Source organism: Equus quagga, chromosome 5 (assembly GCF_021613505.1).
Source record: "Equus quagga isolate Etosha38 chromosome 5, UCLA_HA_Equagga_1.0, whole genome shotgun sequence".
Classification (NCBI taxonomy): Eukaryota; Metazoa; Chordata; class Mammalia; order Perissodactyla; family Equidae; genus Equus; species Equus quagga.
In genome coordinates this window covers 80,820,567-80,846,951 of record NC_060271.1, presented here as the reverse complement: position 1 = coordinate 80,846,951, position 26,385 = coordinate 80,820,567, and the positions used below count along the sequence as shown (strand labels likewise).

The 26,385-nt window shown below is 34.6% G+C and overlaps 1 protein-coding gene across 1 annotated transcript in view; it reads left to right on the top strand.

The window, feature by feature from the left end:
* Window positions 1-25,596, top strand: part of GMCL1 (germ cell-less 1, spermatogenesis associated) — a 47,235-nt gene extending 21,639 nt beyond the window's left edge. Inside the window, exons 9-14 of the mRNA XM_046662743.1 lie at window positions 1,083-1,220; window positions 8,095-8,164; window positions 10,983-11,058; window positions 14,991-15,136; window positions 17,013-17,100; window positions 23,563-25,596. Of these exons, the coding sequence (XP_046518699.1) occupies window positions 1,083-1,220; window positions 8,095-8,164; window positions 10,983-11,058; window positions 14,991-15,136; window positions 17,013-17,100; window positions 23,563-23,691 (647 nt within the window). The 3' untranslated portion in view covers window positions 23,692-25,596. The remainder of the gene's footprint in view (window positions 1-1,082; window positions 1,221-8,094; window positions 8,165-10,982; window positions 11,059-14,990; window positions 15,137-17,012; window positions 17,101-23,562) is intronic.
* The last annotated feature ends 789 nt before the right edge of the window (window positions 25,597-26,385 follow it).

The following is a 26,385-nucleotide window of genomic DNA, read 5'->3' as shown; positions in this document are numbered from 1 at the left end:
GTTACCATTAAAAAAAGATAAGACATAAATCCACAGTTAATGCCTGTTATATAAATAAGCAAAGTTAACTATTAATTTTTTAAATGAATTTACTGCTTTCTTGGACTCTTGGCAGGCAGCAAAGGAATACAAAAAATGTATGGGATAAAAATTTGAAAATCGTGAAAATTCTTTTCATTAACTTTACTTTTTGCAGTTTTCAGGAAAAAAATATTTTAGTAGGCAACACCACCTTTCTGGTTGAAGCTTGGTTAGAGACATAATAGTCTTCAGTAGCAACTCTCAACGTTTTTTCCCTGTCCTTAATAGCAGCAGGGCTGAGTGTGTTCCCATTGGTGTACCTTGTTTAACAGAAAACAGACTAGAGCTTATGCACAAGTCCCTGTTTGATAGCGTAACTCTAGACCTTTCCTTCCCACTCATGAAAGCACATTGAAATGTACTAACTTTAAATTTTCCCAAAAGAAAAAAATTCATATACTCATAAACTTGAATTGTTTTAATAATACTACCCATGTGTTGCAAATCCATCGCTACAGTGTCTTTGTATCTTATTTTGTAGATACATATAGATTGTAGGTATAAATCGAGAATTAACATATTAACTAGTGTTCATGACATGAAGCTAAGGCATAAGTTAGGAGAATCACAAGAGACATTCCACGTCCCATATGTCTTGTGAAGACCCTTGAGGGAGGCATTTGGGCTCTAGAGGTCCACTGGAGTGTTCAGATACTGGGAGAGGGGAGTCTCGAGAGAGACCGTAACCTAACTACCATTCTCAAGCCTGCCTTTCCTTGCTGCTCTGTAAGCTCAAAACCCCAGAAAGGCATATAACTGAATTCCTAGCCCAAGAGTTTACTTAGGACCAAAGTTAATTTCCTGTGGCTTTTCCCTAAATCTCCCCAAGTTTTTATCTACACTCCTGAGGTTAATAAAATCTTTGAAAACTTGGGAACTAGCTTATTTGTATTCTGATAGACGTTATGTGTGTGTGTCTGTCTCTCCCTGCCCATGAAAACTTTTAGGAATAAAGTATATTTAAAAAGAATGGCTATTTAATTTAAACTTTTTTTTTATAGATTTTGAAGGTATGACCTTCCTTGAAACTGAGCAGGGAAAACCATTTGTGTCAGTATTCAGACATTTAAGGTTACAGTATATTATCAGTGATTTGGCCTCTGCAAGAATTATTGAACAAGATTCTCTAGTACCTTCAGGTAAGAGAACGTGATGAAATTATGATTTTAAGTTTATCTTTCTGATTATAAAAGTAATATATATCATAGAAAAGAATAATAAAGAAAATAAAAATTATCCTTAATCCCAAGAAGGTATACATTTTTATACCAAAACCAAATCACACTATATAGGTATTTTTCTGTGTTCGCATTATATATTATGGGTATTTTCCCATATCATTAACTGCTCTCCAGAATATTTAAATGGCTATATAGTTTTCTGTAATATGGTGTTCTTTAATTTGATTAACTAGTACACTATTTTGGGCCAGACTTTTAAAAATGACTTCTGAAGTGTTACTTAAAGGTCATAACTGCTTTTTCTATTAATACTCCTTAAATTTTCTTATTTTCTTTTTTTATTCTAGTTTTAAGCTTCATGTCAAAGCAATTGTAATATCTTTGCTAATTATAGCTTAAATTTTTTTTAAAAATTACTGATTTAACTAAGTTAAATCTCTAGTGCTCGTATAAAATTCAGTTTTAGTACTATATATGCATATAAGAAATAGAAAATAGAATTTCTGTTTGAAGATTTATTTGTAAATTTATAAACATTAGTAATAGTATCATAGATTTGTCTGAAAAGTTGTAATTATTTTTGACACCTCAATTTTTAATATAGCTGTGTGTTTACAGAGTTAAGTTGTTCTTGAAGTCTGTATACGTATTTGGAAAGGTATTGAATGGACACTACTGGAATATTCGAAAGTAATGCATTTTTATAAAATCACTCTAGCAGACATGTTTTTCTGTTAATTTTGTATAAATCAGCTTTATAGTATTAATTTTAGAGAGCCAAGATGAGAGAGTGTGTATTATATTTGTGTGATTGTGGTTTCTCCGAAGATTATATTTCCTGTAGTATAGAAGTTCTACGATAGTTTTAGTATGTGTTATACACCAGGCCCTGACAATGGTGTAATACTAGATGCCAAGGCTGATTCCTCTCTAATCGTACTTCTTTTATAAAACTCTTTAGAAATGAATTTTGAAAGGGATTTTTAAAAAGTGTGTTCTAAAGTAGTTTAATTTAGGTATGTCTGTGATGCAAGTGGATAAGCTTTATGTTTTTGGAATACAAGTTGAGTACAAGTATTTCTAATCTGAAATATTTTGTTCAGTATAAAATTGAAAAGAATTTAGATCCTATATTTCTGACCAGATTTCAGCCATTTTTTTCTGAGTTGAAATTATAGTAGAGGGCTTTTTTTTCGTTTTAGAATACTCCATCTTACAGATATAAATGGATAAATAGGTTTTCGTATATGTCTAAATAAAAGTTATAGTTTCAAAAGCAGAATATAAATTAAAATTATATCCTGTGCTCTTTGTGAGGGGGCAAGAAGTGGCCACATAACTCAAATTATGAGATAGATTGGTATATGCTTTCAATAGCAAGGTATCCTAGATTTGAAATAAATTAAAATAATTTTGATTACTTAGCTAAAATTCATTGATCATTTTTCAGAAATGGTACCAAAGAGGTGTCAACATTCTTCAAAGTTATGCATTCTGGGGAGTTTTAGTACATCCATTTTGACCATTTTTAGGTCAAAAGTTTTAGAAATATGTTTAATTCCGAGTTAAATCAGGATTTTGTATAGAAGCATTGTATTTTAGGATTCAATTGGGTCGAGTACAGTTGAACTCCATTATTTCATGGAATTAGATTTATTATTTATTAGTCATATCATTGTCTGTTTTATTCCGTACTCTCATTGTCGTAATTCCCTTCCCCTTGATCCCTCTGACCTGTCTTGTTACCATTCCTCCCAAACCTTTCTATTAATGTGCTCCAGAACCAGAGTCAACAAACTCACATCTTCCGTCTATTCCCTCACATTTATTTAGCACTCCCAGCAGATGCCATTTTGCCTCCATAGATGACTTTCTGTCAATTAAGACACTGCCAATATAGGGCTAGGAGGCCAGGCAGTCTTGGTCCTAACCCCTCAATGCCCTTTGCAAATGATTATCACATATGATCTGAGTCACCCTCTATCCTTTCTCTTCTGACCCCCAGTCATTCCTCCACATTCATCTAAGACTTGGACACTTGGTTTATTGTCTACTTCTCCACCCCTGTCCAGTCACATAATGTGTCCATATCATCATTCCATTTAATACCCTAGCCTCCTAGTAATTTGACCTCAACTCTAGTAACATTTAGATTTGCTAAACATTCATTAGGCACTCGCCACCCATGGAAACACCATGACTCTTGTAACACGGAATTTCTCAGCATCAGAAACCCAGTAGTTTTCAGGCTGTATATAACCTTTTAGTGTGTTCATAGCCTCATTCCCTTTTACACTATTTGACTTCCAATCCGTTTTAAGCCCTCCATTTTCTTTCAGACCTCTCCTGCCTTTTACAGGCCAGGATTTCATGATAGATTATCTGAGCCATCTCTCTCACAATTGCCTTCAACTCTTTGTGCTTCTATTTGGCAAAATCCTAAAACTAAATTAAACCTTCTTTGTTCCTATACTCTCTATTCTGTGCTGAGTACTGCTGCAGAGCATTCTATAACTTTTGAGTTGGTGCCACTGCACGTTCGCATTTCAACACTAAGCTTGGACCTTGGGACTCCTTATATCATTTTTACTTGGTCACTCCTGTTTTTCATTCACTTCAGCATTTATATCAAACCTCTACCACTCTGTTGAGGCTTCCTGTCCAGTTACCGCATTGCCAGTGTGGGAACTCTCCTTCTGTTTTTTATATAAATTTGAGGTAATCAGGTGATTTTTTTCAAATTCCATCTTTCTCTCCTATCTGTTCTTCCTCTCCTGTCCCACAGGTTGAGGTGCTTCCTCTTGTTAGGCCAACCTTCTACTGTGTTCATAATCCTATCACTTCCTGTTTGTTCTAGAATTTTATTTTATCATTTAATCTGTATCTTTGATCTTTTCCTCACCTATTCTCCCTTAGTCTATAAAATGTCAAATCTCTTTTATTAAAAAACAAAGCAAAAAACGCTCTCTTGACCCTGAGCGCCCCATAGGAATAATTCTCTCCCTTCTACGGCACCGTCTTCAGAGCAGTCTACAGATGTGGACTCTATCTCCTTATCTTTCAGTTATTTCTCAACCAACTACACTCTGTCTTTTGCCCTCACTGTTTCACTGAAACTTTCTAGCAAAAGTTAAGATTGTCCTGTGTGCAAAATCTAGTGGCTTCATTTTAGCCTTATTTTAACTTCTCTAGCATTTTATATCATGGTTTGTTAGTTTTTTCTTAAAATTCTCAACTGTACTACTTTAGTTTAGAAATGCTATAGCCTCCTGATTCTTTTCCTATCTCTCTACCATTCCTTTTCTTTTTCTTTTGTAAGCTTCTCTTATTCTACCTGCCTCTTAACTTCCTGAGGGTCCCGTTGGCCCATTGATCTTTTCATTCTGTGTAGTGTCCCTGAGTAATCTCCTTCATTCATATGACTAAAAGATTCCAATTCTGACCTCTCCCTGAGTTTCATACTTGGACATCCAACTGCTGGCTAGCCCTTCATAAATTGCTTCAGTTCATCTGTTCAAAGCAGCATTCGTCTTCCCTCTCCAGCCCCAATCCCTGCTTGCTTTTTTCCCTGGGTTCCTGGTGTAAGTCTTCGACATCATTAATAACCCAGCCTCGAAAAAGGGCAAAATCCTGGAAGTCATCCTACACTCCTCCTAAACTCTTTCTCCACATCCATTCACCAAGTCCTGTAGATTTTTTTCATAGATAATTCTCAAAATCACCTCCTTCTCTTGCCCAAGACATTTTCTTGTTTAAGACACTGCCATCTCTTGCTAAATTACTTTAGTACAGAAGGTATCTGTGTCTTTGTTGGACTGTGAGGGCCATATGTTTTTTATCTTTTTCCCTCCAGTACATAGCACAGTGCTGGACAAGAAGGAGGCAATTCAGTTTGTATGAACTAAAACTGTTTTCGAAAACATGTTAACTTACATATGGCCTAATAGTGCCTTTACTCTCTCAGAAAAGTTTGAGTTCTAGCTCCCGACCTAAGATCTTTAAAGAGAAGGGGGAAAAGTAAACAAATATGTGTAGTTCCTTCACAGTGTCCCGGGTAATATGCCAGATTATGCATTTAACGTCTATTTTGTAACATAATCTTTGACATTTATCAAGACAGTTGTCCCCATTTTATTGATGAAGTGAAGTATAAGTATTCTGTCATATAGCTAGTGAGACACAGAGCTCAAATGCGACCCCAAGTCTTTCTTGTTCTAAAGTCCATATATATAGTTTTTACTATATTTTACTGGTTACTTAAAAGAATTCCACTGTGTTTAATCTCTTTAATTTTGTATATCCAATTATAGAAACTTGAGCAGTAACTTGGAATCACCATTTTTTTGAGCCTGCTTAATTTGTTGGCTTTTGATAACAAAGTAATAAAATAGATGTATTGTCCCTTATTTTGCATTGTGAGCAAGAAAATAGGTATTCTTGTAACTTTTTATATCAGGAATAACTGTTATGGGAATAATGGGAAAACCTAATGTTTAATATTATTGTAAGTAGAAGGGAGATGATATGTTAAAGCAATATAAGTTTTGTGAAAATAAGTTGCTGAAAATGAAAAGGTATATAAATCCATGTAATGAATTTTATTCAGAAAATAGCTTTGAATTATTCAGTACAGTAAATTGTCATCTTTTAGAACTAGATTTTTAGGTTATTTACGTGAGAATTTTTGAGCCAAAACTTCTTCATAATTTTGTACTAATACTGTATACCTAGTTGCTCTGTCCAACATATTCTTATTTGTCCGTATAGAAATTTTTTTATTATGTAAACTTTTTATTCTTCACCTTCATAATCTGCATCTGACTTATGTGTTTTATGTAACAGTTCAACTTGTAGGCTGTTTTATGCTATAAGCTTTACTGGTTGTAAGTAAATTTTTGTGTGTCTATATACCTGAAAATACACTTTTCTTTCACTTAAACAGTAGAATACTGGGCAAGTTAGCAATGTTTCTTTTTGTTTTTTAAAGTTTGTAAATCTAAGACATTAGATTTTCAAATAGTATGCTTTTGGAGGCCTCCTTCCCCACATCCTTTGTGTGAGACAAGAGAAATAATCTAATTAAATTCATTCTGACTTATCTCATTTATTCTATTGGAAAAATACTGTGTTTACAGTTAAAACTGCTATAGACTAGATCTGCAGCTGCTGATCCGTGGCACTGTCAAATACCACCTTGATGTGCCCATTTTGAATTTTGTTTTGGACTTTGGTCTGATAAAGTTTAAAATAAATGCTTAAACTTGTTTTCACTGACTGGAAGTTTCTTGAAGGCATCTTTTCAGAATCTTCTCGCTGACCATTAACTCTCCGCCAAAAAGGATTCTGGCACACTGCCCAGTATATCTGCCTTTTGGAGATATGACTGCATATAATCATATTAAACTGTGAATGGTATAAAGGAACATATTTCACTTATTTTCATCCTGTGTTTTTCAAACTCATTTTAGCAGGATTCCTTTTTTTCCCCCTTCATATCAGCTGTCAACATTGCATTTGAACTAGTGTTCTACTGACTTATTTTTGGGTTACTGCTATTGGATGAACTACCAGTGACGAGAAAGATTTCTAGTTGGACTTTTGTTCTTTTAGATTAAGGCAAGAAAGGACTTGGGACAAAAATAGGTACCCATGTTTTTAACTTGTTGAAATGCTTTTGGTTTTAAAGATTATTCAAAGGTTGTTAGAACTTAAATTTTAAAACATTTTCATGAGATATTTGAGAATATATGTGTGTAACTCTTTCATTCCGATATTATAAATGAATCATGAAAAGCCATAGTCTCTCTCTAGATCAGAATTTCAAACTGTAGACATACCCATTAGTGAGTTGAGAAATCATTTTAAACAGGAAGGGATCAACTTTTTTTTTTTTTTAAATAAAATACAGTAGAACGGAATTTAAAAATCTGAATGTATTGCAAATAAGATATACGATATGTGTGTATGTATACTGAGTCACATAAACTTTGCTACTAGTCTTTACCTGCTGAAGACAAACTGTCTGTGGCCTAGATATTAGCAATTATTCCTTATAATAGCAAGAATATTATTTTGGGGGAAAGAAACATTCAATAGTGTATTTATAGAGAGTTTTAAGGAAAGATACCAATAAATCAGTGCACGTCATCTGGATACCTTTATTTAAGTAGAGACTTATGAAGTGAAAATCCAGATTTTAACCTACCAGAGTTTTCCCTCTTCCTTTAGGTAGAGATTGAGAAATGATTTAACTTTAAAAATAGAAAAACTGTTAATTTGGTTGGGAATAAATAAAGCACAGAAAAATAAATATGATTCTAAGCCAATTCTACTTATTTTTAATAAATCTATGTTTTTATCTAAAATAATTAAAATTTCAGCTTACATAGACTTGTTTTGTGGAAAAATTTGTATGCTTATTATTAAAGGGAAAATATCTATAATTTCTATTTCATTTGAATAATTTAAATTAAAATCTTTTATTTTTAATAATAGTTACCTGAATCTAATATGCCAAAATTATTTGTGTGTATGATTCATCTGATAATTTAGGGAATGATTTATTTCCCATTAATTAGTTTTTATTTTTAGATAATTTAATAAACAATCCATTATTCACTTTTCTGTTAAAACTTTTGTTTCTGTTAAAAACCATTAAGCCATAAGTATTGTAGCATATTTGTAAAATATAAACTACCAACTTTATTTATTGCTGTTTTAAACTTGAATTTAGAAATGGTAAGAATTTTATCAGCTTGTTAAAATTTTTAAATCCTTTATGTTCTCCCATATTTCTTATTCTTTCTTATATTTATTTATTTGTACATTTTAGAATGGTTATCTTCTGTTTATAAACAGCAGTGGCTTGCTATGCTCCGGGCAGAACAAGACAGTGAGGTGGGGTAAGTATGTTACATTTGCTATGAATTTTTAAATGCATTCATTGTATTGAAAAATCAAGTGACAGTATTGAAAAATCAAGAGCTGTTAGAAGTAGAGAAAAGATCATTAACCTACTTTTATTCTTACGTTTCTATAATATTATCAATCTTATAAGTATTTATCTTTCTGGTCAATTAGTATAATAGGATGTTTGAATTGTCATTTGCTATATTAGTAAAATTGAATAAATGATATACTTTGTTTCTCCTAGTATTATATTATGATTTTCTTTCAATATACTGAAATATTACTTGGAATAATGCTTTCATAAAACATGATTTTCATATTTGTGTATAGGTAAGGGTAATTTTCTTATCTGTGATAGTATCGTCAAATTATGATTAATGTAATAGGTTTTTAAAGACCTTTGAGTCTAAAATAAATTAACATCATCTGGTTCAGAAGCCTTCGCCAAAAGCACATGACCACCTACAAAGTATTTATCTGCTTTCTTCATTTTAAGGGAAAGCAGATTTTTTATTCTTTCAATATATAGTGCTTTGCAATTCACAGAAGTACTTCCACATTTTTTACTTGACCTTTCTATTAGCTCCTTGGTATAGGCAGTGTGCAGAGACTGTGAGTATATAGCAGAGGCCTTAAGGAGTTTTTTTTTTGCCTGATCACTTTTAACCCATTTTTATACACCAAAGAACTTCCTAAAATAATGGCCTAGTTATGTTTATATCCAAACAGTGAGTGTATGAAAGTGTTATATAAACTTGTGATAATGATTATGAGGTAATTATTATCCAGAGTTCTTAGTTTCTACTTTATTTACATAAATTTATATTCCATCTTTTCCCAAATATACGCACAGCATACTTACCCTGCACAAATGCGGTAAGATTGTTGAAATAGAAATAATAAATCAGAAACAAAAAAATGAGTTAATTTAATGCAATTAAGATTTTTGAAGCATTTTGTAATACATGAAATATTTTATAAATCATCCTACTTTTATATATTCAGTTTTAAAATGTTATTCTTTATTTTTCAAGATTTTTGTCATCTATATCCTTACTGAGTTTATACAGAGTCTGACCTAAGAGACTGAGCTAGAATAAGTGGCTTTCTTGCCCTCCGAAGTATGTGATTATAGTGCCCTCAGTAAAGTGCTCTATTCCACAGATACTAAGCATCCGCTCACACTGCTGCAAGGCTACAAAAGTGAGGAAGACAGTGTATTTCCTGGATACTAGGTTATAATCTAGTAAAGTCTCCCTCCAAGGTTCTTCTCTTCCAAACTCTCTTTCGTGTTGCCAACAGGGTTCTTTTTCTAAAGGAGAAATATAATTGTATCATTTCCTTGCTTAAATATGTCCAGGGACATTTGATGATAGTTAGGGATTAATGCTTTATGTGTGATATATATTGTTAACACTTTTAAAAGTCTTTATCGTTAAGAAATGCATACTGAAGTATTTACAGATTAAAGGATATGATGTCTAGAGGATTAGCCTCAAAATAATCAGTCGGGAGGGATGTGGGGAGAAGTGGGTTGGGAGTAAAACTAAAACAAGGTTATTGAAGCCAGATGGTGAGAAAATTTGGCTCATTATACTATTTTCTCTACTTTTATGTGTTTGAAATTTTTCGTAATAAAAAATTGGAAAGTAACAGAACAAGTACCTGAGAACTCTATTATCTATAGGAAAAGTTGAAATGCTTATTAGCATAGCCTGAGGCCCTTCAACAGTCTGTCCCAAATGCTTTTCTCTTCATCTCCTCTCTTGCTCATGTTGGGTTCCAGGTGCACTCAATTCTTCATACATTTGGTATTCTTTTATGCTCCAGTCCTTTTTTACCTACTGTTCCTTCTACCTGGAATGCCCTTGCCCTGCATAGAATTCGCCCCCCACCTCCACCCCAACAAACTCCCACTCAAGCACAAATAATACTTCCTCTGTGATGACCCCTGCTCTAACTCTGGGCAAGAAATCTGTGCCTTCTTCATGCTCTTAACATCACAATTCTCTCCACATTATTATAATTATTACTTATGTCTAGTTCCCTATTAGACTGAGCTCTTGGAGGTCAAGAACACGTTTTATTAGTTTTATTTACATTTACTTTTTATTTATGATATTTGTTTCAGTATTTTTATATTATGATGTTGATATCCCCAGTATCTAGGTACTTAATAAATGTTGTTTATGAATGAATATATTGTATTATTTTTATCCTTTGGAATTCCAAGCTAATAATAATGCCATTTTATTAATACAACTTGAAATAACAGTGTTTCTCTTAGTTGATTAAGTTTTTAAAGTAGGGGACTGAGTAAAGATCAATTGATAAAATTCTACAGCTATTTCTATTAAATACTAGTTTGTATGGTTCGACTACATAAAAAGATGGCTTACAACGTCAAATGGTAGGTGATAGTGGCATCTTAAATAATATATTTTATTTTACTTAGTAGTTAGACTTTTAAGTGTTTCATCTTCTTGATGAGCAGAATTTCTCATAGATTTCTTTTCCCTCTTTTCTGGTTTGGCTGAGCCCTCATAAAAGTATTCTAGAAATCAGGGCAATAAGTGAAACATTAAAGATTTTAAGTCTTTTTTTATTTCGCAAAGGCCATTTTTAGTCTTTTTTTATTTCGCAAAGGCCATGGGTTAGATTTAATTAATGCATTCTTAATTTTTATCTATTCCCCCAAAATTTATTTTTAAATCTAGTAGCAAGTTTTTCTAGTCTTTCTAACTTAAAATTCTTTTTTAATTATTAGTTGCCTATTTTCTACGAGATTTCATGTCTTATGTATATTTCTAGGCCTCAAGAAATCAATAAAGAAGAACTAGAGGGAAATAGCATGAGGTGTGGTAGAAAGCTTGCCAAAGATGGTGAAGTAAGTATGGGTTGTGACTCTGAATATTCTGATACAAATTGTTGCACTATTAATGCAAAATACACTTTCAATAACAATCATGATACTTGTCATACCTCAGAAGAGCTTTTTTAGTACAGTTTCTGTAGCATGATCTCCTGGGCAAGGAGTTACATGCTCAGTGGTGATTAATTATTTGGCCTTCCCTGAGACTTGAAGTTTTTGGGTCCAGATAGATATGAAGAGAGGATCCCTCAGTAATCCATAAATTAGGATAAATAAGAAGTTTTATGGGAGCTGTTGCATAGTTTTAAAAGGGATCCTTTCTATTTTACAGTTACCCTAAATCAAAGACATTCAAACTCTTTGATTGCTACCCACATTAAGAATTACATTTTTCATTACCATCCAATATAAATGTATATAAATGAACAAAATATTTTGAAATAATGCTTAGCTCTGCTGTTTCCAAAGATCCTGTTTTCTATTTAATTTTTTTAAAAAGCTGATTATGACTCATTTAAATTGACTGTACAACCCACTAATGGGACATGAACTACATTTTTTAAAATTCCACCCTAATTGTAAGTCTCATGTTCAAAAAAAATTTAGCCTAATTTAAATAACCATTTGGTTATTTTTCTCCCAAATTTTCCCTCATTTTAACTTTATTTTTAATTTTTAAAAGTTAATTATTTTACATTTGCATTCATAATTGTGATAAATGTTCAGTCTGAAAGAGGAATAGGTATCTTCTTTATTCCTTAGTCTTCCTTGTTTCTGCTTCCATACCTTGTTCCTCCCTCATCCCTAATTGAACCACAGCTCCTTTGAAGCGCATGCTTTTCTATACGCCACTCCCTACCCTTATTGTGGCCGTCATTCACTGGGCTCACTGTTTTTTCATCACTGTTCTTGATATCAGTCTTGGTGATTTCAGTATCTCTGTTCCCTGACCTTCCTTCCACCAGTGATCTTTTGTTCCACTCTGCCCCAGACACCCACTTCCTCTGAGCATATCTTCAATTTTAGCATTACTAATTAATACACCCCCATCAAAAATCTTCATTTCAAGCATAACCGTGTTCAGCTTCTGCTTCCCATCATCTTTCTAGTACCCTCCCTCTAATACCTGGATTCCAACCATTTTTTAACCCCACCGAAATGTATAATACATTTTTCTTACTACCTTTTTCCCATTACCCCTCTCAACACATCCCTACTACTTTCTTTACTTGACTTATATTTTATGTTTCATGTTAAAATTGGTCCCTGGCTTCTACTCTTAACTTCTTTTTTCCCCTTTTCACTCTCTCAGGCTCACCTGGCTAAACCCCAATTCTTGTTAAATCCCAGCTTTTCATGTACTTCATGTCTGCTTCCAAACAGATGAATGTAGCTAAAGAAAAACACCATACCCCAGTAAAGCTCTCTTGAATGTCTGTAACTGTAAACTTCAAGCAGGTCTCTATTGCTCCATGGTGATCCTCTTACATTTCCTAGTGAATTTATCCTCCCACTCTTTGAGTAACTCATACCTTCTCAAAAGGGCAATGCTGCCACCCTCATTCTTACCTGATGGCCTTACTTTTTTCTTCACTGGGAAAATAAAAGCAATGGGAAGAGAATCTGTACATCCTCCCACCAACAATTCTACCAGTTTACCTGCATCTGTAGCTGTGCGCTGTGCTTTTCCTCTTATTAGAGGATGACCGTCTGCTTCTGTCCTAGTCCATCCCCTCCCCTTGTAATGGCCTCCACCCCTCTCGGCTATTCAAAAGCTTTGCTCCAACAGTTACCACCTCCCTCTCCTGCATCATTAGTTTTTCTCTTTTACTGCATCATTCTCATTTAGCATATAACATGCTGCAGCATCACCCATCTCAAACCCTGACATTCTCCTCTAGCTACTACTCCATTTCCTTGCACCTTTTTAAGCAAAAAAAAAAAAAAAACTTGTCTGTATCTGTTGTCTATACTTCCTGTTTTCTGATGCTCTCTTAATTCACTCCAATTCGTTTACTCCAGTGAACTCCAGTGAAACTGCCATGCCATTCTCACCAGTGATTTCCACATTGCCAAATCAAGTAGTTAGTTTTTAGTCTTCCAAAAGCTCTTGGCAGCATGACATGTCTGTTCATTCACTCCTTCTTGCACATTTTCTCCATTTGACTTCCAGGACAGCATACTCAGCTGGTTTTCCTCCTGCTTCATTGACTGCTCCTTCTAAGTCTTTGCTAAATCTTTCTGCTCTTTGTCAGCTAGTGTTGGTGTGACTCGAGTCTCAGTACTTGGGCTTCCTTCTTATCTGTGTCCACTCCCAAGTGATCTTATCTAGTCTCGTGACTTTACACTGATGATTCCTAACTCGAGAGTCATATATTCAGCTACTCATTTGAAATCTTTCTTAGAATCCTAATAGCATCTCAGATAGTCCCAAGGTGAACTCTTCTATTTTCATCCCCAAACTTCCTCCTTCCCAAGGATTCTCCAAACCATAAATGGCCCCTCTTTTCATCCATTGCATAAGCTGCAAACTTTGGATTCTTCCTTCTTTCATACCACACCTCGTATCCATAAGAAATTCCTGCAGGTTCTACCTTCAAAATTTATTCTTAGCAAGTCTACCACTACCACCCAAGTCCAGGCCGACGTTCTCTCTTGCCTGGGCTGTTGTAGTAGCCTCATAACTGCTCTCCTTATTTTGCCTCTTGCTCTCCTACATTCTGTTTTCCACACAACAGCCAAAGTCATCTTTTTCAAATGCAAATTAGAGCTTGTTACTTTGTTCCCTAAAAGTTTCCATTAGCCTCTTACTACACTTGAAATCCAAACTCTTCCTTACTATGAACTAACAGGCCCTACGTGTTCTGGCCCCTGACTGACTCTCTGAACTCATCTCCTCTGTCCCTCTCAGTTATTGCCCTTCTTGCTGTTCTTCAAATATGCCCGGCATGTTTTTACCTCCAGACCTTTGTACTTGCGGTTTTCTTTGTCTAAGTCACTCTTTCCCCGGATAGCTACCTGGTCTACTCCTTAGTTGACTCAGGACTCTACTCACTAGTATCTCCTTAAAGTGACCTTCCTTGACCACCAGTCTGAACCAGCCGGCTCCCCAACTGGAAGCCCCTCCTCTACCCTGTCACTTTCTCCTGGCATTCTGTTCTGTTCTGTTGTCTTCCATTCTGTGCCATATATATTATTCATCTCCTTCCACACAAACATATACACATATTAAAATATACATTCTACTAGGGCAGAAACTTATTTACTGCTGTTTCTTCAATGCCTAGAGTAGTACATAGCACATTATATGTGCTCAATAAATATCAGTGAACTAGTGAACTAATGTTGTAATTCAGAGTGTTAACCAAACACTTGAAGTCCTAACTTTACCTCACTGTACGACACCACCTTACTTAATAGTCTCTCTTTAATTATTAGGCGATAGAATAAACAAACTTGTGACCCTCATGATGGTATTTAAAATAACTCTATTGTGTATCTGTTGGCCAGTTACTTAAGGTATTTTAGAGTATTTTTAAAGCAAGATAGGTTGTAATGGGTTCTTATTACCTCTATCTAGACTCCTAGTCCCCTAAACTATACCTACTTAGAGTTGCAGTGAAAAGCCATATTACTTATGATAGAATTACAGTGTGGAGAGAGAACGAAACAGATCGTGAAGAGGCGATATTAGGAAAGTACCTCAAGGAATAATCATAAAGGCTGCTTTTCTGACTTTGATATATTCTGTATCTATGTGGCAAACCCTTATAATTATTCATAAATATATTCGGTGTTAAGCCTTAAGGGAAAGGCACTGACAAAAGTAGGGACCCATGAGAGAAATATTTGGAATGAGTCACAGAAAGAGAAGACATTTTGAACTTTTTATTTGTGACTTGCTAGTATGAAAAACTGAAGTAAATCTTCCTCTTTTGCATTCTTAGTACTGCTGGCGGTGGACAGGTTTTAACTTCGGCTTTGACCTGCTTGTAACTTACACTAATCGATACATCATTTTCAAACGCAATACACTGAACCAGCCATGTAGCGGATCCGTCAGTTTACAACCTCGAAGAAGCATAGCGTTTAGGTAGGATGCAATTTTCCTACCCCACTCCTCCTCACTCTAGAAGAAATATAAGAAATGGTAAAACCTTGATAATTTACACAACAATAGTAGAACTTTGATAAGATACAATATATATAAATGTGCAAGAAAATGATAAGCCTCCATTCCTATGAAATATATTAACAATCAAAATCATAAGATCCAGATCTAATATGTCAGGGAGAAAGAATAGGCTGGAATATGAATGATGCGGGATGGATACTGCGCTTGAAGCTGTTGCCTTGCTGCTACTCCTTGCAGGTAAAAGGTCCAAACTGGAAATACAAGAAGGTATTTTTCCAGGAAAACATGTCTGGTATTATCCTTCACTTTCTATAGGATTTTCTATGTCCACCTTTGCCTGATAGTTGTACTGGCAATATTTTTCTGGAAAGAATGCTGATAAATTAGAAAATCGCTTAATGAACAGGTTTTTTTAAAGTCATATATTTAATACTTACCTTATATCATACACGAAAAATAACTCAAAATGGATCAAACACCTAAACACAAGAGGTAAAACTATAAAATAACTCTTGGAAGAAAACATGAGGTAAAAGTTTTAATGTTGGATTTGGCAATGATTTCTTCAATATGACACAGAAGAAAAAGATAAATTGGACTTCACCAAAACTAAATACTCTTGTGCATCAAAGGACACTATCAACAGAGTGAAAAGGCAACCCATGGAATGGGAGAAAATATTTGCCAACCACATTTCTGATAAGGAGTTAATATTCAGAATATATGGAGACCTCCTAAAACTCCACAACAAAGAAACAAACAACCCAAGTCAAAAATGGGCAAAGGACTTAAACATTTCTTCAAAGAAGATATATAGATGCTCAATAAGCACATGAAAAGATGCTCAATATCATTAATCATTAGGGAAATGCAAATCAAAACCACAATGAGATACCACCTCACATTAAGATGGCTTTTATCCAAAATAAAACAAGCATTGATGAGGATTAGAGAAATTGGATGCTTGTGCATTGCTGGTGGGAATGTAAAATGATGCATCCTTTGTGGAAAATGGTATGACACTTCCTCAAAAAATTAAACATAGAATTACCCTGTGATCCAGCAATTCCTCTTCTGGGCATTTACTCAAAAGAATTGAAAGCAGAGACTCCAACAGATATCTGTACACTCATTTTCATAACAGCATTATTCACAAGAGCCAAAAGATGGAAACAACCCAAGTGTCCATCAGTAGATGTCCATAGATAAACAAAATGTAGTATATACCTACGATGGAATATTATTCAGCCTTGAAATGGAAGGAAATTCTGACACATGCTGCTACATGAACCTTGAAGACATTATGCTAGTGAAATAAGCTAGTCACAAAAGAACAAATATTGTATGATTCCACTTATGAGGTACCTAGAGTAGACAAATTCATAGATACAGATAGTAGGATGGTGGTTGTCAGGGGCTAAGGTAAGGGGAAATGAGGAATTCGTGTTTACTGGGTACAGAGTTTTAGATGGAGAAAGATGAAAAAGTTCTGGAGATGGATGGTGGTGATGAGTGCAGAACAGTATGAATGTATTTAATGCCAAGAACTGTGCACTTAAAAATAGTTAAAATGGTGAATTTTATGTATATTTTACCACAATAAAAAAGGCATATTTATGAATTATTTTTATATCTCAGATATGTATAATAGCACAAGCTTGTAAATCTAAATGGAATCATAGTTTGAAAAGACTTTTTAAAGTCTTTTATCAAAAGACTTATAAAGAATATGGAAGAATAAATAAGTATTAAAGTGAGGGAGGGCTTATTTAAATTAATCTGTGATTTAAAAATCATGTTTATTTTTTTATTGGTGTGGTTTTTTTAATCCTAGATTACGTTTGGCCTCTTTTGATAGTAGTGGAAAACTAATATGTAGTCGAACAACTGGCTATCAAATACTTACACTTGAAAAGGATCAGGTATGTTGGATTACTTTTCTGTTCAGTGTTTCATTATAGTATTTGTCCTTTGAATCCTCTTTTGAAAATTCCTTAGTAGAATTAACATTTGATTTAAAGATTGTTTTGAAAGTTTTTTGAAGGTAAAGATGGAAGTACCATGTTTACTTCTGCATAATTTATCCCATTCTGCTGTAAATGTAAGACAAGAAAAGAAAAAAGAAAACAATTAAACTTGAGGAGCAGGGAAAAGCTGATAATAGGGAAATAATTGTTTATCCTGAATATCATCTTCAAAAAGTTACAAATCTTAATTGCTTTACCCATTGTGTTCATGAATGCATTTATTTATATATTAATAGCAGACACCTGGAAGATAATCCAGTACGTCTCTGTAGCTCCTGAATATTAAGAGAACATTATCCTCTAACACAACAGGTTTCTAAAATGACAGACATCTGTTCCCAAAGTTCTTTCTAAGGCCATTTGTTTATTTATTTCGTGCATGTGAAAGTTTCAAAATGTCATGATGAGAAAGTAAACCACTTTCAAAAAGTAAAATGAGGGACGCCACCCCAGTGGCACAGCAGTTAAGTTCACACATTCCGCTTCGGCAGCCCGGGGTTTGCTGGTTCAGATCCTGGGTGTGGATCTAAGCACCATTTGTCAAGCCATGCTGTGGCAGGCATCCCATATATAAAGTAGAGGAAGATGGGCATGGGTGTTAGCTCAGGGCCAGTCTTCTTCAGCAAAAAGAGGAGGATTGGCAGCAGATGTTAGCTCAGGGCTAATATTCCTAAAAAGAAAATAAAGTAAAATGAGGGCCAGCCCAGCGGCATAGTCGTTAAGTTCACACGCTCCGCTTCAGTGACTCAGGCTTCGCAGGTTTGGATCCCAGATGCAGACCTAGCACCTTCTTCAAGCTGTGCCTATGGCGGCATCCCACACAAAATGGAGGAAGATTAGCAGACACGTTAGCTCAGCAACAATCTTCCTTGAGCAAAAAGAAGAAGATGGGCAACAGATATCAGCTCAGGGCCAATCTTCCTCACAAAAAAATATAATAAAATGAGCTGTTAAAATATTGAGGAAGTTTGTTTCTATTAAAACGAACCAGCATTCCAAAGACATACTGTTGTAATAAAGGGTTCGGAGCCTAGAGTTCATACAAATTATTAGAAGTATCCCTCAGACTGAAAGAATCTCATAGAACATCAGAATTTACTTGCAAGGAAACTTGCAAGTGATAGTTCAGCCTTCACATACCCTGTGTGAGAGCTCTTCGGACAGCGTTCTTACAAAGGATCCCTCACCCATTGTTAGGACTCTAGCAACAGAGAGCTGACTCTCACGTGGCAGGTAGTATTTGAGGAGGTAGATACACTATAATAAGAAAGTTCAAATCTGCCTCCATTGGAATTCTCTCTTGGTCCCTCCTGTGCCCTCGGAGCTGCATAGACAATGGCTATACTTACGGTCTACCTGGAACTTCATAAAACAAATATTGTCATGGCTCAAAGCAGCCAGACACTTAAAAAGCACCAAGCCAAGATAATAGTTGTATTCCAAGTGTTTCTTGATTTGTTCGTTCAGCAAACATTTGCGTCCCTGCTGCGTGCTAGGTTCTATGCTAGGAGTGGAGGAAATAAAGAGGAGCTTATGTTGTATAGCTTAATATAAGTAGCATGATAGAAATGAGCTCAGAGTAGTGTGTAACCCTTACTGCGGGGTTGGGGGCAGGTGTCATTATTGGGAGAGGACAAGAAGGGAAGACAACTCAGGGAAAACGTCCTCTCCTGGAAAAGTTGGAAAGTGAACGGATATCTGAAACAAATCTCAAATGACGAGTAAGATGGAGGCAAGGGAGCACGTGAGTCATTCAGGGAACTGAAAGAAGTGGGGAAGAGTTCAGTAGGACTGGAGCCAGGGCATCATGGGCTGTGGATGGAGTTTGGACTTTTTCCTGAGATCTGTAGAGAGCTATGGAAGGATTTTAGTTGGGGAGTCGTATATGTGTGTTTACGTGAGTTATAGATGTTTGTTATAGAAAATATAAATAAGCAGAAAGAAAAATCATCCATACCCCACTTAGAAATGACACCAAAATTGGATCTTACCGTTAACTATCCTGTAATCTGCTTTTTCTCCACTTGTACATAGCTTTTGTTGTCAATAAATATATATCCACAACATCATTTTTATTACTGCATAATATTAGTTATTTTGGATATACCGTAATTTAAATAATTCTTCCCCTTTTTTGTTGTTTTTTTATTATTGTAAAAAAAGTACATATGTCTGTACATTTTTCTGATTTTTAAAAAGATCAATTCCAAGAAATGGAATTCCTGTCAAATGGTGTATACATTTTCTAATGGCCAAATTGCCCTCTAAAAATACTGTCCAATTTACATTCCCTCCAGCAGTATAGGAGAGTATACCCAACATACTATATTATCATTCTTTCCAATCTTTCCTCCAATGTAAAAAGTGGAAACAAATTGTATTTGTTTTAATTTTCATCTCTTTGGTTTTTTGTATGTTTCTTGGACATATTATCTTGTGTAAATTGACACTTTATTTTGTTTAAATTTTTATTAAGGTATTTATGTTTTGTTAATGTTTAACAACTTTTATATGTTAAGAATAATAACATTTGTGATATGCTATAGTTTTACCGTTTCGTCATTTGTCTCTCAACCTTCATGAAATGCTCTATCAGTCTATCCCTTTAATGATTTCTTCTTTTGGTGTGATGATCAGGCCTTCTAACTAGGATTATATCCATATTTTTTTCTATCTTTTCATTTAATTTTTCACATTGGAGTATTTTGATGATACATCTGAAGTGTATTAGATGTATTAATGTATTTGAAAGGCCATTTTTATCCTATGCTAAGTCCTTATATACTTGATTTCATTTCTGAACTTTGTTATGTTTTATTGATTTCTTTGTTGTAGAGACAATACATTGTTTTAACTAGACTAACTTTAAAATGAATTTTTAATACCTAGTAATGCAAACCCACCTTCATTCTTCTCTTTTCAAAAATCTCTGGGTTCTTTGTGTATGATTATTCTTCTGTATGAGGTATAGAATCATTTTGTCAAGCCTCCTCTCAAAAATTCCTGTGAGAATTTTTATTTATATTTGTTAAATATATAGAGTAATTTGTGGAAAATTGACATTTTTCCCTTCTGGAATATGGTATTTTCTACATTTATTTAGGTCTCTCTCTAAAGTTTAGTTTTCCCCCATATTAATTCTATGTATTTCCTAGAAGTATAATGCTAAATATTTTATATTTTAATTGCTAATATGAATTGAATCTTTTTTTCTGTAGTTTTTGATGACATATAGGAAAGCTAGTGATTTTTTTTTTTTAAGATTTTAATTTTCCCTTTTTCTCCCCAAAGCTCCCTGGTACATAGTTGTGTATTTTTAGTTGTGGGTCCCAGTTGTGGCATGTGGAATGCCACCTCAGCATGGTCTGATGAGCGGTGCCATGTCTGCACCCAGGATTCGAACTGGCAAAACCCTGGGCCGCCGAAGCAGAACGCGAAAACTTAGCCACTCAGCCGTGGGGCCGGCCCCAGCTACTGATTTTTGTATATTTATTTTACAACTATCCATCTTATAGGACTATGTTAACTAAATTTGCTTTACAGAAAGCTCTCTCAGCAATACGTAAGAAGGATTAGAGACATCATAATGGCAGGAAGACGATTTAGAAGCTACTGCTATAATAAAGATAAGAAATAATGAGAACCTCAGTTTAAGGAAGGTAGCAATGGAGATAAAGAAATGTCTTTGGGTTCTAGAAATAAAGCAGTGCAAGTGATAGAATTTGGCACCTAATTGTGTGCGAAGGTGAGAAAGTAAGTAGTCAAAGATAGTTCCTGGTTTTCTGACTTGGGCAACTTGATTTATAGTAGTAATCTTTCAGGGCTGGCCCATGGTGTGGCTGTTAAGTTTGTGCACTCTGCTTCAGTGGCCCAGGGTTTGTCAGTTTAGATCCTGGGCACAGACCTACACACTGCTCATCAAGCCATGCTGTGGCAGGCATCCCACATATAAAATAGAGGAAGATGGGCACAGATGTTAGCTCAGGGCCAGTCTTCCTCAGCAAAAAGAGGAGGATTGGCAGTGGATGTTAGCTCAGGGCTGATCTTCCTCACAAAAAAAGAAAAAATATATATATAGTAGTAATTTTTCCTCAGATTTGAATTAGAGGAAGAAAAATGAACATGACTTAAAGTGAGGGTGAAGAGATGTTGAATTCAGTTTAAGGCATATTTAATTTGAGGGCATTGAAGTATAAATTTGACAGGCCAGTGGGTAAAAGGATCTGAAGTTTATAAGCAATGCCTGGGCTAGAAAAAATGATTGGATGAGATAACCTACAGGAAATGCCTGGAGAGTATGACAGGATGGAAACCTAGGGAACACTGGTATTTAAGGAGTGGGCAAAAAAAGTAACCTGGTGAGACATTCAGGAGCTGGGATGGGGAGTCAAAGCCAAATTTCAAGAGTGAAAGTATAGAAGGCCAAGAAAGAAAGGAAAGAATAGGTAGTAGCCAGTAGCTGATGGTTTGAATTTGAGTTGCTTTATATCTAAGGGAAGATTTCCAGTAGGGAATTGGATTTATGGATCCTGGAATTTAGACCTATACAGTAGAATATGGGGAAGTAAGAGGGGTGTAGTACAGAATAAGTGGCATGAGCCTCAGAGAAGCAGGGATTTATAAATGAAGATGGAGAAATAATGGTCTGGAAGTAGAAATGGAAACTTGGGAAGATACTGCCACTCTGTCTGATGCTGTGATGTGTGGGCATCTCAGCTTCCACTCCATAGCAGAAAGTGGAAACTTTATGGTGCTTCAATGCAAATGTAGATGTAAACTGAGCCCTCAGATGGAGTTAGAGGTTTGCTGAAGCTAGTGTCAGATATGTCTAGTTTCAGGATGGGGAATGGGGATTAATACAATTTAATATTCAGAAATTGGTGTATCCTTTCAGCTCCCAAGAGATGTCTACATGGTTCCCTTGTTTTCCTGGAGTTGGCCTTTTGACCCCCCACCCCAACCTTAACTATGTTCAAATACCAGAATACTAATCCTCCTCAGAGTCTTTGTTTTGTCGTGGTGCTGAATCTTGGTTTTTATCATCAATATACATATCGTCAAAGCATATGTCCTCAACAGATTCAGTAAATATGCCTTCACCTGGGTTGTTGCTACCAACTGCCTAGGTCAGGGTGACTCAAGCATCTAAAGATGAGCTATGCTTTGACCTCATTCTTCTCTTCTAACCCAGTTAGCACCTGACCCCATTGTCTTTTCCATCTGGTTCCCTAACATTTTTTTTTTAAAACACCACTTTCCCTGTTTTGGGGTATATACAGATATCATGCACACGCGTATATGTGTGTGTGTGTGTTTGGGTCACATTTGTATTCCTTACCTTCTTTATCCAGTTTATCTGCTACTCCCCCAACACAGAAGCTGTGCCCAGTTGAGCTTGCGTCAGTCACTCAAATATTCCAGTTTTAGTCCATCTTCATTGCAGGAACGTGTACCTCAGTAAAAAATTAAAACCTCTAAATTTAAACAGTGTTTAATAGTATATTCTCCAAAATGTATAAAATAAAGTGAAATTAATACATATTACTGCAGAGAATATATCCAAGTATTAAAAAAATAGTTCTCATTTTAGTGCTGCTGCTGTTAACTCTGAGGATTTATTCTGTTCACACCAAATGCTATGGTAAAGGGTTCCAAATGGAGATCTGTAGCATGAGAGATGGTTACATTTGTGTCTCTCAGGTGCAGTATCAATTCCTGTCTCTGTGGGATTTCAAGGCATTCTCATTTGTATTGATGTAACTGAAACTGAAATTGATTTTACATGATAATGTATTTTATGTTCCAAGAGACAAATAACATTTTGCATTAGAGACGGGAGGAAATCTTAGACAAGAATGAGAATCATGCTTGTTGGTGACCCCCCCCTATAATTATTTGCTGTACCTAAGGACCATCAGAAAACAAAGCCAAATGAGAAGTCTATATATTTCTGGACTATATCTGCTCACAAACTATGTAGGTACTTGATAGAAATTTTTCAGTAATGAAAATAACTACCGTTATTGAATACTTCGTATATGGCTGACTTTGCTGAGCCTTCCATGTGCATTGTCTGATTTAATCCTCAGTGTAATCCTATGAGGTGGGTACTCTTATTGTCTCCAGTTTACAGTGAGGAAGCTGCAGTTGACAAGGTAAGTGACTTGCCCAAGGTCACACAGCTAGTGGATGTGAGTTTTGAGATTTGAGCTGTGATTCTCAGACTCTAGAAACAAGCTCTTAACCACCATACGATCTGCTTCACTTCACTCAATTCAACAGTTTGGTTTTCTGTTTTATTTTTTTAATATTACTATCTACTTGTCTTGTCATTAAAGCTATAAATTTGTTTTATAGGAACAAGTAGTGATGAACTTGGACAGCAGGCTTCTGATCTTCCCTTTATATATCTGCTGCAATTTCCTATATATATCACCGGAAAAAAGAACTGAAAATAATCGTCATCCAGAAAATCCAGAAAACTGAGGATCTCATCAGTTGGAAATAGTAGCACTTTGAAAACTTTGGCCAGCTTTAATTTAATGGCCCTACTGATATTCACATCCAAGGTGACTAACAATGACAAAGGCCTTATGAACTGTACAGATAATACAGAAGACTGTTCTTACCCTCATTACATTTCTATGCATATATGAAAAAACATTTTAAAGCCAAGAAAATATCTGTGAAACCATTTCTGTTAGAAAGATGTCGACTCATGCTTTTAATTTAGCACCAGTAGAAAATCACTGTAGGTACATTTCACATTTCTCTGCAGCCAAATATAGATTTAGCTTTCAGCTTAAACTCTGATCCTGCCTAATGTTAGTGAACCTCAGTTATCCATCTGTGAATTTACTTTTATTTGGCTAAAAGAATGCTAAAGGAATCAGCTGAATGGCCAATTACAAATGCTCTTTCAATTGGTGCATTTAAAGCCGTCCTTTAATTTTTTCAACTGCTCTTTATGATTCCTCCTCCTATTCTAATATCCTTCCAATCTATACTTGTTTTTAATTGTTAAATACTTTTTCCATGGTTTTGGAGACTTAAGCTGGGGAACTTTTTATTTGACTTAAGCATTTTCAGGCTATTTTATTTTGCTCTTAATTTAGCTTTTGTAGGATTTTAACAACAAAAAAATCAGCGTAGACTCTCAAATGAACTTATTAGGGGAGAAAATCAGTTTGATTCTGAGGATAATCCTTTGCCTTACATGGTCTTTTCTTTGACATTCTGTACAACTCTATTATTAGGTCATGGATTATTTCTGTACCAAATATTATACTTTAAACATTTTCATATTCTTTGATCTTTAGAATTATTTATGTTCAAATTTAGTTGGGAATCCTATTTCCTACTTAAGCTCAGGACTTTATAACCTCTGAATTGAGTGCCTTTGAGTTACACATGCTAATAGAAATTTCATAGTAAATGTAAATAAGGTTGGAGGATCTCATATAGAAGCTGATAATAAAGCATTAATGTAAAAATAGAACTTATTTTTGTCAAAAATGAGATGTACACTTGTCATGATTTATATATGTTGGCTTCTTGTGTTTACTGCTATTTTGAAAATAGCCATGCTCATCTTTCCAGTCAGAGTAAGTACTTTTTGTGGTTAATGCATATTTTTAGTATTTTTTTAAAATGGGAATCATTTTTATGTATCTGTACAAATAATAAATACCCATTTGGAAAAGGAATAAATAAGCTCTTATATAAAATGAACAAAGAAACAACGTCGTTAAAAATAGAATTTTTTTCTTTCTAGTTGGATTTCTTCCAATTAGGTTAACTTTTGGAGTGTATTGATAGTTTTTCTTCCCCAGTAATATGTCCATAGGTTCATAAATTGCTTTTGTCCTTTCAAAATTCATCCTCTTTGAACTTAAAGGAACCTTTTAAATGTCTCCCCCCTCCTCCGTCCCCACAACTATAGTTTAAATGTTTCCAATACAATAATTTGGCTCTTTCAGTAGGCTACGTTTCTTATTTTTATATTTGCCTATAATTATATCTCTTTCAAGAGATGCTTTTGTTTTCTTATTATAGCCTCAGAAATTCCTTATTCTTTATATATTTAAAATATAAACTTAAATTGATGTGAATAATCAAATTTTTACAAATCTTGAGAGTAAAAATAATTAAAATTTGAGTATATTAGTGAGCAAAATTAACTATTTCACTTCACTTATATAAATTAACCAAATTGGAATTATATGTGGTTCCCATCCATTGGTTCTTTCCTGGCCAAATTGCTTCTGTCATCCACAAACAGAGTAACTATTTCTTCAGTCACAAGTAGGTTGTGTTCTCATTTGAGAAACTGGTAATTATCAGCAGTACTTCACATTGATAGTAAAGATCTGCTTTTGTTTTCTTACCAAATACTTTGTGTTTGTGTCCTTTTCATTCTTTTCAATAGGAAGATTTTCAATAAAGTATTAATAGTATCAGCTGAAATATCATACAAACTGTTACATATGAAAGCTTTTGTGTTTGTCAGCTTTTGACTTACAGCCTTTGCCAAGTCTTTTTTTTAAGTTGCTGGAGCTAGAAAACAATATTTATCCATTAATAATTATTTTGCTTGGCTATCAGTAAAGAAGAGGTCCTTAAGAAAAAATGTTCTAGAGTCTCATGTTAAGTTATTAAAGAGGGATATGAATTTACCTTTCCTTTTTTTTAAAAAAAAGGATTCTTAAAAAATATAATAAATTAAAAATTATTTAAATTAAAAAAAATTTTTTAATGAATATACCTTTTCTTTTTTTAAAAAAGTGGATTTAGCTTGAAACTCAGCAAGGTAGGCAAAATTAAATGAACAGTGGGGGTGGCTAGCTTTTTTACCGAGTGTTTAGTAGCTAATGTTTTATCACATCTCAAGTCCTTCAATGGGATTACCATCAAATATGAACAACTTCCAACATCATATGCAAAAGCTGGGTTACCAAGAGCCATTGTGGTTATTTGAATTTAAGTTAATTAAAATTAATTAAAATTTAAAATTTACTTCCTCAGTCACATTAGGCACATCATAAGTACATTGTGACCACATGTAACTAATGGCTACAGTATTGGACAGTGCAGATATAGAATACTTCTATCACTGCAGAAAGTTCTGTTGAACAAAGTTGGTCTAGAATATTGGACTGTAACATTGAAACTATGTCAGAA